The 14,712-nt window shown below is 44.4% G+C and overlaps 1 protein-coding gene across 1 annotated transcript in view; it reads right to left on the reverse strand.

The window, feature by feature from the left end:
* The window catches only part of LOC134207464 (uncharacterized), a 30,203-nt gene extending 21,986 nt beyond the window's left edge, over window positions 1-8,217 (reverse strand). The window contains exon 1 of the mRNA XM_062683178.1: window positions 4,347-8,217. Coding sequence (XP_062539162.1) covers window positions 4,347-6,532 — 2,186 coding nt within the window. The 5' untranslated portion in view covers window positions 6,533-8,217. The remainder of the gene's footprint in view (window positions 1-4,346) is intronic.
* Window positions 8,218-14,712: the final 6,495 nt, after the last annotated feature.

A 14,712-nucleotide genomic window follows, 5' to 3' on the forward strand; every position in this document is an offset into this window, starting at 1 on the left:
ACCCATCCTGGAAATTTATAGTCTCGAAAATTTGAACAAAAACCGCTTTTTTGGTGAAAGTTGCGAAAAAAAGTTGAAAGACAATAAAAGTTACATACAGCCAAAAGGAGTTTTCTTTTCGTTTTCAGAAGGGAGGTTCCCCGCGCTCAGCCTGTTTTCGCTCTAACTGGCAAATCACAAGTTAGTCATGCTTGTCGACTGCTGCTCGGTGCGCCAGATTCACTGCAAGCTGCAGGCAATCTGAGTGGTTGCAGTCGAAACTGCGTTCCACTTCCCCACCGCTTGGCACATCCTCTGGATAAGGGTATCCGGGGTTGTGTCCCGACCGCAAACGTCTAGCATAGCTCTTCATTCGACGTCGAAACGAGAACATACGAACAGTATGTGCTCTGCAGTTTCATCAACACCTGGGCAGTAAGGGCAGACGGGGCTCTCTGCGTGCCCAAACCTGTGGAGGTACTGCTGGAAGCAGCCATGGCCTGACAGAAATTGTGTCACATGGAAGTGAACTACGTCTACTGGCACACACCTTGGAGCCGTTGGACATCATCCTCGATAATGCCGCAACAGCAGTCGAAGCCCTCTTGCACGCATAGTCGACATGGCTGGAGAAGGTCAGCTTGTAGTCTATTACGACCCAAAGGAGCTTCAAACTACGCTTTGATGCGATCGAGACTTCACCCACGTGAATCACTGCATGTTTAACCGACTTGCGGTTGTTGACGATAACCACCTCCGTCTTGTGTTTAGCTAGCTTCAAGCCGCTAGCGCTCATCCAATCCTCCACCAGCACGGCTGCGGTCAGTTCTACCTCGGGAATTGACTCCCCGTAGACCTCCAAGGTTACGTCATCTGCGAAGCTGACGATCTTAACACCAGTAGGGAACTTTAGCTTCAGAACACCGTCATACATAAGGTTTCATAATACCAGGCCTAGTATTGAACCTTGCGGAACTCCTGAGGTAATAGGTAAGCTTCTCTGACCGGCATCGGTCTCGTATAATAGTACACGGTTCTAGAAATGGCTTTCCAAAATTCGGTACAGGCGCACCGGCAGGCTAAGCCATCACACTATGGTGTGAAAAAGAAGGATTCAACATAAATCCTTCAAAGGCCACATTGGTGGCGTTTAAAATAAGAAGAAATCATTATATTTCTACTTTAAAATTGAAAGGAGCAGATTTGAAACTTTCAAACTCAGTCAAGCATCTTGGAGTTAGACTTGACAGTAAGTTGGATTGGAACTTACGTCTTGAGGAAGCATGGAATAAAGCTACAAATGCTTTACGGATAAGTGAGGCGACGTTCGCGAGGCGAGCCAAAAATGATTCATTGGATTTATACGACGATTGTGAAACCCAGAATCTTATATGCCGCATTAATAAGGTGGCCAAAAACTTGCTACCATTGGATCAATTTATTCAGTTAGAAGCAGAGAAAAGTGCTTTGAAGATCAAAAGAGATTCAAATCTCTTCGAAGGTGACCTAAAAGGACATCTTAGTATTCTAAACAAAATAAGTATCAACTCACTTATCACAAACAATGACTGAATGAGAAGATACAATTTATATCGTTGTTTTGATGTAATTAATCTTGAGCGAAATACATGGGCAAACGGTGGACCAAATCTTCGCTCCGAATCAATTGTATTTTACACCGATGGTTAAAAGCTGAACAATCAAGTTGGAGCTGGCGTGACTGGCACAGGGATAAATATTTCGATTCCCATGGGCAAATGGCCAACTGTTTTCCAAACTGAAGTTCAGGCTATTCTTGAATGCTCTATATTATGCTTTCGCAGAAATTATAGGCATTCAAATATTTGCATAATGTCTGACAGTCAAGTAGCATTGAATGCTTTGAAATCAGCAATATGCAGATCTAAACTCGTTTGGGAATGTGTTCAGTCACTCCAAACCTTGGGTAGTCGTAACAAAGTGAATCTGTATTGGGTTTCTGGTCATTATGGCATTGAAGGCTATGAACAAGCTGATATGCTAGCCATACTTGGTGCATCGCGACAATTCATAGGTCCCGAACCATTTTATGGTGTATCTGCGTGTTCTCTTCGAATGGAACTCAAATCTTGGAAACATTCTAAAATAGAGGACATCTGGAAAAACACCTTGATTGCGAGGCAGTCAAAACGTTTCATCACACCGCAAACGTATTTATCACTCGCAAAATTTTAAATCTCTCAAAAAAAAATGGTGCCAGACCAGGACTGACAAACGTTACGTCGATCCATGACTCGACCCCGTTCCTTCTGAAGGTGGTAGCGGAACCATAATTGACTAGCACTGTGTCGAGCTTCGCTAATGCCTCTAGTAACGCTTGACCCCTTCGATTGGTGCAGCGGCTACCCTCTGTCCTCTGTACCGCACTGGTCTCTGACGGCAGAGACGACGTCGTCCGCGTTCGTGACCTCGTCCAGTTGCTTGCATTGGAGGGTCACTTCCTCGGCGTAGTAGTCCTGTAGTCAGCCCCACTAGCCTGCGCTCCGCGTTTCAGAACCAAGATCTTTTCACCGATCTTGGTACGTCTGACGCTTCACACGTCCTGGAGTCCTGACCCAGCGCCGAAAGCTTCTCGGCCACCCGCATCTATTTAAGGACTTCTGCGTACTTTGCCTTATTAGTTTTCACCAACACGCCTCTGTCCTTAGTTTTCTTTGCGGGTCGCGATACGTTCGACATCCGCTTTGCCCTACTGACCAGCTGCCAGGGATTTTCGGTCCCTTGTTCCGATGGCACAGGCTGGCTGGTAACCTTTTGCGGCCCGGGAACTAGCTCCTAGTTGGTGCCTTTCATTTTTTTGGGCCAAGAAGTCACCATCTCGCGTCGACGCCCTTCGGGCTCCTCTGCACCCCGATCTGCTCAGTCCAGACGACGTTTGGCCTTTATGGTCGCACGTCGTTTGGCTTTGTTCTGAGCGCCTTTACCTTATTGCTGCCTGAGCCGTTTCGGGTTAGACGCAGTCTTTTCTTCATTGGCCGTCAAGGCGAAATCAATCCCCTCTTGGGCCATGGTCGCTCCTCCTCCAAGGAAGGAGAAGGCATCGGTTTGAGCACCTTTGTCGGCCTTCTCTATTCCCACCACCGGCCTGATAAAGGCATCCTGTTCATGTCTTGCGACTCGAACAGTTTGGCGGAGCATCCGAAGCTTCTGTTCCAGTTCCTTACTGATGTTCTGCCTTGCGTTCGCGAACTCGATGATATCTTCGAGTTGCTCGGCGACCACCCACATCCCGTTAGTTGCAGCCTCCGTCACTCCGCTCTCCGACTCCCTGGGAGGAGACTTCACCAAACCCCACCCCCCTGAAGGTTTACCATCTTCATGCTTAACGCATCGTCAAAAGAATTATTTTGTTTTGCTTCACTCATTGTAAATGGGTCCCACTTGTGGCTGCCGTCGAATCCTACTGGAGTAGTCGCTTTTAATGATCCCATGGTTATCTTTGCATGCCTTACGGGAGGCCATGCAAGGGTTGACGCTTACGTATTCAGAGCCAGATCAGCACAAGTCAGGAAAGGGCATCTGAACCTACTCCCACCCAGCAGGCAAAGCTTGGTAGCAGGATTGGACAGCGTGCTACAAGGCCCGCCACGGTTTTAGGGGACGGAAGACAGCCTAGCCATTAGCCCACTTGCCGTTTCGAGTCAGTGTCTTGCAGTACGAAGAAGCATAAGTCGATAACGCTCTCCTCAACTGAATCGGAATGCATTGCGGCTCAACAAACTTGTCCAAGAGTTGGGATTAAGTTGCAAACGAGCTGTAACAATAGCTGAATCTGATGCACCTCCAGGAAGTTGCATTTGATTGTTGAAGAAATCTATCAGATTTTTTCATTTTTTCTTCAAAAGCTTTTTCCAAAAGTATTCCCAAAATATTCTTCTAAGATAAAAATCAGAATTTGTTCGAAATATCTTGGAAAATTTCACATGGGGATGTCTATGATAAATTCCTTGGAATTTTAAGACAAAACCTTTGAAATTTCAATGAAATATTCTTTGGAATTTCAATTGGATATTATTCAGAATTTGCACCGGAAAGTTTTCATCACATGACAACCCGTGAACAAGATGATTCATGGTCACATATCCATTTGAAAATATCGAACAATTGTAGATTTGAATCCTGTCAAAATTTTCACCTGTTGAAAAAGGCAAACTAATCATAAAAATCAGAACACTGAACTGATAACGGATTGAAAATAGCAATATTCCTGAATCTGATTTGAAGAGAAACATTTGTGATATAAGAACATAAATCTTCCCATTGTCACTTTAAATTATCCTAATTAGGTGTTGCAAGCACTCAACCCTCCTGGTCCACAACAAACTTACTCTATATCGCTTATCCCGGCGCGGTTTTCCTCCTCCAGCATGGCGTCCAGCTCGTCCGTCAGGTTGGCCAACATGTTTCCGATGTCGTTCAGCACGTTCGTGCCGACCACTCCGACCACGGTGGAGGTCGCCGACGTGGGCGACGTGGTGGCCGATCCCTTCACGCTGCCACTGTTGCTGTTGCCAGCCGTTTTTGAGCAATTGGACGCCGACGATGGCGTTTGGGGATCGGCCTGGGGCGGCGACAGCTGCTGAATGCACCCGGCCAGGGTGGTCGTGATGGAACCCGTCGATGACGAGGACGACGTCGATGAAGACGAATGCGACAGCATGTGCTGCATGGTGTGGTGATCGCTGCAGCGATTCATCGAACGCTGCTTGATCGTGCCGGCGTTCTCGTTGGCGAACGGGATCTGATCGATCGACTCCAAACTGGAGTTGCTCTTGTTGTCATGCTGGGTTTTGTGGATTTCGACGGTCGTTTGGTGCGTCTGGCCGGCATAGTTGGAATAGAACTGCTGCTGCTGTTGTTGTTGCTGCTGCTCCTGCTGCTGCTGTTGCAGGATGATCTGATTGTGGTAGATTGGCTGCGGTTGTTGGCTAGGCGGCGTGGGATTGTATTTCAGCGGATGATGATTGAAGGAAGTGTAATTGGAGAAATGCATGGCGTCTAGGGCGGCGGTTGCCATTTGGACGTTTTCGATGTGACCGATTGAGATTGGATTAGGATAGGGTGGAGCTGGTCCACCGTCCGACGTGGGTGCCAGTTTAAGATTATTTGCTACAATTTTTGCTATCGGCCGTTGTCGTTGGGTGGTATTGGCAGGGTTCTGGCAAAGCGTTAACCGGACGCCATAGCTGTTGCGTTGATGTTGCCGCGGGAGAGTACCTCCGCCTTGGTAGTATTGCTGATGGTTTATAGGGGCATTCACTGTCGCATTATGGTGTTCACCGCTCATTAGCGACGATATCTCATTAGTTGGGGTAATGTCGCTATCATCGTACGAACTGCGGCGATAGATTGCTTGTGCGCCATCAAAATGGACATGGGGATAAGAGATCTGTTGCTGAGGATGGTGCTGCTGACAGTAGTACGGATCTGCTCCTGGGACAGATGGTTGCCGCATGAAAGTCGAGTAGGTCAACTGTTTCGATTCAATTGATTCGTCAAATTGAGCGCGTATCGGTTGACAGTGAAGGGCGGCTGTCGTTGGCTGCGGTAATGGCATTGCCGTGCCAATGTAAGCCGGGACGCCCAATTTTCCACTGATGATATCTTTCACACGCTTAATGGCGAGTAGAATCTTCTTTTGATGGCCTAGTTTTACGATCCCTATATCTTCGAGATCTTCCCATGTCAGTTGCGTGACATCATTGACCGTTTCATAGCCTTGCGCCAATAGCGGTTGAACGTATTCTTCAAGTCTCAGCAATCGTAGCCATTCATCGATCGAACCAGGGACGTAGTTGGGCAAGGCGTCAGGTAGTTTTAGCGCATCAATGTGTCGCTTCAGTCTTTCTCTGTGCGTCGGCTGCTTGATGCCGATCGCTGTTAGATCTTCCGGAGTCATTCGTGCGATCGTAGGGAGATCGTATCCTGCTTCCAAAAACAGATAAGTATACTCGTGAAAATGAACCTCCATAAGCCATTCGGAAATGATGTCGTGATCGCTACGATTCGAGTGATTGCTCAGTCGATTACCGCTGCCAATCGAGCATGAACTGACTGAGCAGCGCGGCGAATTGAGCGTTCCATAGCCACCGGCACTGCGATTGGAAGATGTGGATGCCCCCGTTAGGTAGGAAGACGCTCGCCCCGAGTCCAAACTGGCCGTCGAGTGTCTCGAACCGGAACCAGCCGATCCGGAAAGACTGATTGGACTGTCACGGCCGGGCGATTGCGTGAGATCAATTCCTTGATCATCGGCATAATCCGTTTGATCGTAGCGCAGCATCAATGTCGAGGGTGTTTCCTGCGGTATTATAAATCCTCCGTTATCGTCCACCGAGTTACCGGCAACCGCCGATGTTGCGTAAGCAGTCGTCTGTGAGTTAACCACTGCCCCAGCACCCGTTGTCGTTCTTCCGTAAACGTCCGGAACAGCCGGGGGCATCACCTTCTTCACTTGAGGTGCCTGTTTCGCTTGTCTTGACATACCTCCCGTATTGACGCTTAGCTTTCGCATTGTAGCAAACACATGCGGCCGGAACTAATATGCAAATAAAAGGGGAAAACCGAACGAAAACTAAGGAAATAATTACTCATTCGGTTGTCGCTCATCCACATTTGGAGCCGACCAGATACACTATCCGACAAAATGAGACTATCGGAAATCACAATTTCGCACTACTGCAGCAGTTCAACGCAATTTTTCAGCTACTGTAATTATTTGTGTTCGCATAAATCTCATATCTACCCTCACTAAGACAACCAAATACACAATCAATCTACTCGCGGATTCCCAGCTCTTCACGATATGAAAAAAATCTCGACAAATTTGTATGTCATTCAGTGGTCGATTATCTTCGCTTCCAAAAGCACTTTTCTTATTAGTTTTTCACTGTATCTTATTCGCTTCAAAATGCACTTTCCTACTCCGTATGCTCTCACACATACACACTTTACCAGCCGTTCACAAAACACACAATAATCGGAACTGGCCGAGGCAACCCTTGCGTGCCTTGCTTTCAATGCACTACACAAACCCGTCACACAATGTTATGTAAATATTTTGATTGATACGTCACTGTCCGTCTTGGGTTGGACCCGTCACGGGACTCCTTCGGAACGGAACTAGCCTTTGCGCTGGAGCAACTGGCCACTTTCCCGCCGGAACGAGCCCTTTCGACGCCTTTTCTCGAGCAGATGGCAAACGCAAACGTAGGTGTTATGGCTTCATTTTGTTCCGCTTTCGTCCTTCTCCGCCACTTCGCGAGTTCGCGACCGCCGCCTCCTCATCTAATGTTCGACTTTGCCGTCGTCGACTCGCTTGTATATGTACGTGCGTTCGATTCTTCGACCAGCAGCTCGTTCGATCAGCCAATAATAATTGCCAGCAGCCGTCGCCGAATGCAAATTATCAATTTCTCCTCACATACAACCTCGGGAACTGGTGGCCAATTGTGCTCAATTAAAATGTTGGAACTTGGAAGACACTTTTCCCTGCTGCTCCAGTTCACTTCAGGAGCACTGTGCTCTTCTCTTTTACTCTCCGCGAACGGGTAATGATCGACTTTTACTGCCTTTGCCACTGGCTCCACGGCCGCCTGTCGCCGTCCTCGCCTACTTGGATTATCGTCACCGTAATCGTCGTAGTAGGCTATGTGTACTGACTGTAGTACTCGTCGACGTAGTTTCTTTTTACTTTTCTTTTTTGGACAAACAAGCGCCTTTCAAACAGGAACAGGCTGCACTCCTCTGGATGGACTACGCGTATTTGTATGTGTGGGCTTGGAACCGCATGAAAGAGGAAGAACTACACACACAGCGGCGAAAAAATGGAGTTTTTACGTCTGGCGATAGAGCGCCTACTGATTTTCTACTCTACACTGTCTGATTCGTAATGGGTTTCTTCTTGTTATTTTCCTCGTGTTTCTGCCTCTTCTTCTATTACTGCCCTCTGACTGCACTTCTGACCTCAAAATGGGGCGATTCCAGCGCCCCAAACTGATCCGTTTCGATATCGTCACTATCCGCCTTCAATATCCAATTTGTCACGAGTCCCATTCGTCGCGAATATTCCTACTGGATTGCACACAGCACAATCTGCGCGATCTGACGATGATGATGACGGGACCGAAATGAAGTGTAAAAGAATCGGGAAAACGGGAAAGAAAATCACGACACGGAACGCGCGAGCAACCAGCCTGCTCGGAGATCAGACCGAAAATACGACTTTTCTTTTTTCCTATACTTTGCCCCAGCGACTTCATCGACTGTCCATCTGGGCGAGAGCAGTGGGGAACGATCGTGCCATGCTGCTCGCACGCTCGCTCAGGCCCGCTCTGTACCAATCTCAGACGATTCTAATTCGAGTCGGTGGTTGGAAATGGCTGGCTCGATGAACGTTGGCAATCGAACAACGCTGACAGATACGATTTTGTTGTTGTTTTAGCTGGGACTTGGTCAAGATTCATTGACAGATGTACGATCGATGATTGCGCATGCTTGAAGATGAAAATTCGTCGATTCATGCCGCACAATGCTGACCTCTAGTAACGGGTAGCAGCAGCTTCAATCAGGTAAGTGGTAAGTCGCTAATATATGGTAGTTGCTTGAAATGAGTCACATTGTTACGGTTTATTTTTGTTCGTACAGTTCGTAAATGTTAAAGTGGGACTGTACCATTATTTGTGACACTATGAATGTTCTGCGTCTGGAATCGAAGTCGAAAGCCTGTAGAAAGGCAATTAAATTATTATGTAGTGAAAGGTTCCAGGCACAGACATCGAATTATTGATGGTTATGACATCGATTCTATAGAGGTGCCCAAATAACAAATTTCATTTCGATTCAAAAATATTTAAATTCACTTTTATGGTTATTCTTCCGCATTTTCTTCGAACGCCTCGGCAGGCCATCGAGCGCCAAATGTTTATCCATCTTTCGTTTTCGATTCGGCTTAACCGTTTGTATCTCGTCTTCTCGTCCTCGCAAGTCGCTCTCCGAGAATCCCCGGAAGGGCTCCTCACATGGTTCCTCGTGATACGTGCTAGGTAGTGGTGGTAATGGATCGGTATCGACAATAGGATCGACATAAACCACCATCCGTCTCCGCGTACGACTGTCTGCATCGTCGATGATTTTAATTTGACTTCGGTGCGCCGTGGTAGTTATTCCGTTTCCAGTTGTAATCTGTAGAATATTTTTTCAAACTCGTTTTAGAAAATACGCTTTCAACCATTTAGCCTGATGGTGAGGATTGCTGCTCTTGTACCATAATGCGTCACCCGCCATCAGACTATCCAAAAGATCTTTAGTAGGTTCTCTTTCTGTATTGGTCTTAGATCTAGTGGTTATTTCATCATTGCACTTAGTTGATGGTATTTTTTTATTGTGTCGTTTAGGATTAATCAAATCGATTAACAATTAAGGTGTATAGCCTAAAACTTTTTCGGAAGGAAAATACCCATCCGTCGTCATATTATTTCTAAAATTTATTAAAAATAGACTTATAAGATCCTCCAGTTCTACACTTAAATATTCTGGGTCAAGGGTCAAGTTAATACATCTTTAACAGTACGAACTAATCTCTCCGCCTGGCCATTACTAGCAGGATTATATGGAGGACTGTTTAGGGCCCGTATTCCTTGCCTCTCAAGAAAGTTTTTGAAATCATGAGAATTAAACGGAGGACCATTATCTGACACTAGAGTGTCTGAAACCCGAATCTAGCAAAATATGCTAACAATACTTTTACAACTTGTTTACACGTAGTTCCATTTTTCATCCACTCATTTTGAGAAGCTATCAACGATTAATAAGAAAACGTGATGCTTGAAATAGAAGAAATCTATGTGTACTCTACCAAAGGGTCTTGTGGAAGGAATCCATTTTGTGTCTATCTTCTGTTTTGGATGTACTGCCGAGCCTCTTGCCAGCTGTTTCATTTTTACGACTCCACCATGCATGGTTGGCATGCAACAATTTCAAGATTTCATTTTGTAATTATTGTGGTATTATCACTCTATTCTGGCATAGTAAACAATCGTCTACCACTTCCAATCCGTGCTGATTGGCAAAAAGAAAAAGAAACTCATAATTTTTTGTAGAAAACCCATCAGTTTTTGTATGCTTAGCAATAATAGTAAAATCAACTGGACAAACTTTGCTAAAGTTGATGCTTTTGATGCAATCTAAATCAAGCTCTTTTTTGACCCACTGCTCCAATGGGAATCGCGAACAAAAATCAGCATTACCCATTTTTGTAGACGACCTGTACTGGATATCGAAATCATATATCGACAACTCAAGTATATAACGCTGAAGCCTTGTCATCGCATTTTTACCTTCTTTTCCGAATATTCCAACTAGTGGTTTATGGTCGGTAAATACCGTAAACTTTTGTCCATACAGATACTTATGAAACTTTTTAATTGTGCATACTAGTGCCAGCGTTTCTAAATGAAAAATCGGATATTTCTTCTGAGCAGAATTTAGTGAAAAAGACGTGAAACAAATGGGTTTCTCTACTCCGTCAAAAATGCGCAACAACTCCGCCAAGACCATAGCCAGAAGCATCAGAGACTACAACAATTGGTTTCCTTGGATCATAAAATTCAAGAAAATCGGTTTCAAGAAGCAAGTTTTTCGAGTTATTAAAAGCCTTGTCGCAATCATCTGTTACCGTACAAATCGATAACATTTGGGTAAGGATAATGGTTTGGGAAAAAGGAACTCAATAACGATCTGCTCGAATGTTTTGAGTGGTAGCACCTATAGCAAAGCATGAGAACAGTAAACATGGCAACACTGTTGAGAGATAGTTACCAAACGATATTAAGAGACGAGAGTGGAGGAGAAAAATCAGGGAGTCGATCGAACGTGCCAATCGAGGATAGACGTGTGTTCGGGAATACGTTGGGGTCGTTGTAAAATACCCGTCGGTCGTGTGCATAAGCTCTTGAGCACTAGCTGCATTTTTAACGTATCGGAATAGTCACTTGGATACAGAAGGTTCGACGAAATGGGGAAACCAGTGCAGAGGCAGCAGCTACTCCCGGGGTCAAAAGTAGTTTCACATCATTCCACACAAATTTAACATCTTTCTCCAACAAATTATACAAGCAATATAACTTGGAAGACAAACCGAAAATGAATCTGTTATAATAGTTGACCAAACCCAAAAATGACTTCAACTCAGTCACATTTTTAGGCGTTTAGCATTTTTTATTGTGTCTATTTTACTAGCACACGGCGACAAACCTTTTTCGCTAATAACATGTCCCAAGTATTCCAAGCAGTTTACAAAAAAAGGATTTGTCCCAATTAACCTTTATATTGGCTTTGGACAATCTATCCAAAACAACAAAAAGCTTCCGTTTGCAGTCTTCCATATCAACTCCAGCTATGAGAACATCATCCAAATAGACGTAAATTTTCTCAATTCCCTGCAACACATGTTCCATTATCTGTTGGAAAATAGCTGCACTAGAGGAAGCCCCCTGTGGCAGCCTATTGTTAGTAAAAAGACCTTTTATGGTGTTAATTACCATGAATTTCCTTGAACGCTTTGCCAATGACAACTGAGTGTATGCCCCTTCTAAATCTAGAGCACAGAAAACAGTACACCCTGCCAAACCAGCGAAAAGATCTTGATGGTAAGAAAAGATGAATGGGTAAGTATTAGGAATAATGAGTTTGTTTATTGACACTTTACTGTCATAATATCGTCATTTTTCTTCCTAACAACTATAACAGGAGATGCCCGTTCACTTGTTTGTATCGTAGTTGTAACATTTTCTTTTTCTAACATGTCCAAGTATTCTAAAACTTTATCCCTCAATCTGTAGGGAACGTCATAAGCTCTCCTAGAGATAGGTGTGTCAGTTTTTAAAACCAATTCGGCTTCATAACCTTTAATGGGAGTCGAAAAATCCTTAATGAAAACATCAGAAAATTTTGTCCTAACATAATTCATCAAGTCATTGCTTTTATGATCAGTTAACTTATTTACTGTAACTTTTTTGTCAAAATAATGTCGCCAGTTAGGAAAGAAAACATCCAACCAGGTTTTCCCAAATAAAGGAACAAATTCATGATCACATCTAGCATAACTTAGCTTAGCTTTGACTGACTACACATATCTATGGTTGCTACTCCGTGATTGACCAGAATCAGTGAAATTGCACAAAGAATCAACTGAATGATTGACTGGGATTGTTCAAGCATTTTCAGTGACTCTAATATTCAAATTATCAATAACGGCGCCGGCCACGCTCTTGTAGTCAGTTAGGAAGAGGGAAGGAGTATTAGTAGGTGGTTTTTGCTATTTGAAGACCGTGTTTACCTCTGCGTCTCCAAAAAAAACCACAGGAAGGATTATCAGTTAGTTGGTAGGCATCGTTGGATCTGGATCCACTCTGATAAGCGATACGACCGTGCCATTCTTTATACACAGTGATTTTACCTAACCATGATTCGGCCGCACAAAGTAGAACAAACTAACTACCTGCACACCGAGCAGGAACACGACCAAACGTTTCCCGACCGCACAAACTACAACGATACCAGATCGTTCGACGTGTATATGAGCCGAGCATGGACAATAGTCACCATGCATACCCGATGGCATACGCAAACTGTAAAGGATCGAGTTTTTGACGACCGAACCGATGTGCCGTATTCTGTACTTACTTGCCCTTACTTGACCGAAGCAAAGCGCAATACAAGGGCATTATCCGCCGAATATCAGAGAGATATTTTTTTCTCCGGCTTGCGACGAATAACACACGCACTGTACTTACTTTCCCGATGGCTACTGCAAGCTATAGAAGATCGCACTTGTCTCGACCGGATCAAAGCGCAATACCTGAAACACGAGAAATCACGCACTGAACTGATTTTATTACCGGCCGCGCAATGCAGAACACAATATTTCGGCCGATCGCGCTCGTTCTGCTGTCCGAAACAAGAGAAATCACACACTGAACTGAACAAATTCATGATCACAATCTAAAACCAAAAGTTTCAATTTTGCCTTCTTATTCCGAAAATCAACCGAAACAGCAATTTTCAATCTGGAACCGTTTACCACTATTACATTTTTTGAACTTTTCCCAAGAGGAATATCGAATTTAGCCAAAAATAGCTTCTTCTCAATCACGGAAACATCGGAGCCACGATCAATCTCCATCTGCAATTTAATTCCCTGAATAGTTAGTTCTAATAAACATGGGTGACTTATATTGTTAATGGAAGAAACATGCATGCACTGCAATTCACCTTGATCCGAGTCATCACTCTTGTCTTTCCAACTCATACGATTCATCAAGTTTGACAAACCGGAATCCCTGCTGGTACCGGGTTTCTCCATATCGTTGTTGTTGATCGGGTCTTTCTTAAACTGTTTCAGTTTGATACACTTCCTCCTCACGTGACCTCTTACCCCGCAGTAGTGGCATATTCGCTGGTCAATTTTCGGTTTATCACTTTTCAGCTCCGCCGGACGAATATCTGCATTCTGATACATTTTTCTCTGTTCTTGGAATCGCACTTGCCTAGCCTGTCTGGAGTGTGAGGAATGTTTGACGCGATCGCTGTACGCATTGTGGGTGTTTGCACTGCAATATCTACTTCTCACCGGGGAAAGAAACGGAGACCTGTATCCTAAACGGCTTTTAACAGATCCGAAGCCCTGCGCTAAATCTTTAATACGCTGCAAAAGTGCTCCTCGACCTCCAACAATAGAAGCAATTTGCCCTGGAGGACCGTCCTGCGTCAATGCTTTTGCATGAGACGCCGCTAACTCCCACGTCGTAACCATTTTCTCGGCCTGCGCTAAATTTAGTTTGTCCCCATCTTCCGCTAATAATTTCTGTCTCAAGTTATCATCTGACAAACCAATGAGTATTCGATCTAGAATGCGATCTTGTTGATCGTTTTTGAAATTACAATACTCCGCCTGGAGCTTAAGGGAGAATAAGAAATCACTGGCTGTTTCGCCAGGCTGTTGCACTCGGGATCCGAATTTAAACCGTAGAATATTCTTTTAATTCATGACCTTATTGTCGTTTTTTTTTTGTTTCTGTAAATCGCTGTTTTTTTTTACTTTTTTATTTATTTTTTATTTTCATTTTATTCTGAATTGTGAGATTTTGTTTTGTACTCCAATAGCGTTTTTGGTTCAATAAATCAAGTTTTTTTTCCATTTGTTAGTTTTTTTGTCATCTTTGTTCATTTTAAAACCCTTGCGTGTGTTTTGTTCTTATAACAGTGATCAACGCAACAATGAGTGCATCAAAAATGAAAATCGACAGAGAAAGGGAAGACGAGATTCTACAGCTTCCAGGCGAATCAGTCGAAGATGCACTTTCCTGTTCATCGTCCATTCTGAACACGGATAATGATGGTGCCGAAGACGCTGATGATTACGATGATGATGATGACTTTGAGGATGGCATCAACGTAACATTATTGTCTTCACCACCACCAATTATTGTCCCAAATACCTCCGATGGGCAGCAAAATACACCATCTCAGGACAACGGCAGAACAACTACGAAAAAACTGAGCGGTGCTGGACAAAGGCGCTTAAAAAACTGTTGGATAGTGGGATTAGCTATGAGGAAGTTTACCGTCTGGCTGAAAAAAACACCAACATCAATCATCGGATCCCTCCAAGCGCCCAAGACAAATGGACTTGAA

The sequence above is a fragment of the Armigeres subalbatus genome, chromosome 1 (assembly GCF_024139115.2).
Source record: "Armigeres subalbatus isolate Guangzhou_Male chromosome 1, GZ_Asu_2, whole genome shotgun sequence".
In the NCBI taxonomy this organism is placed as follows: domain Eukaryota; kingdom Metazoa; phylum Arthropoda; class Insecta; order Diptera; family Culicidae; genus Armigeres; species Armigeres subalbatus.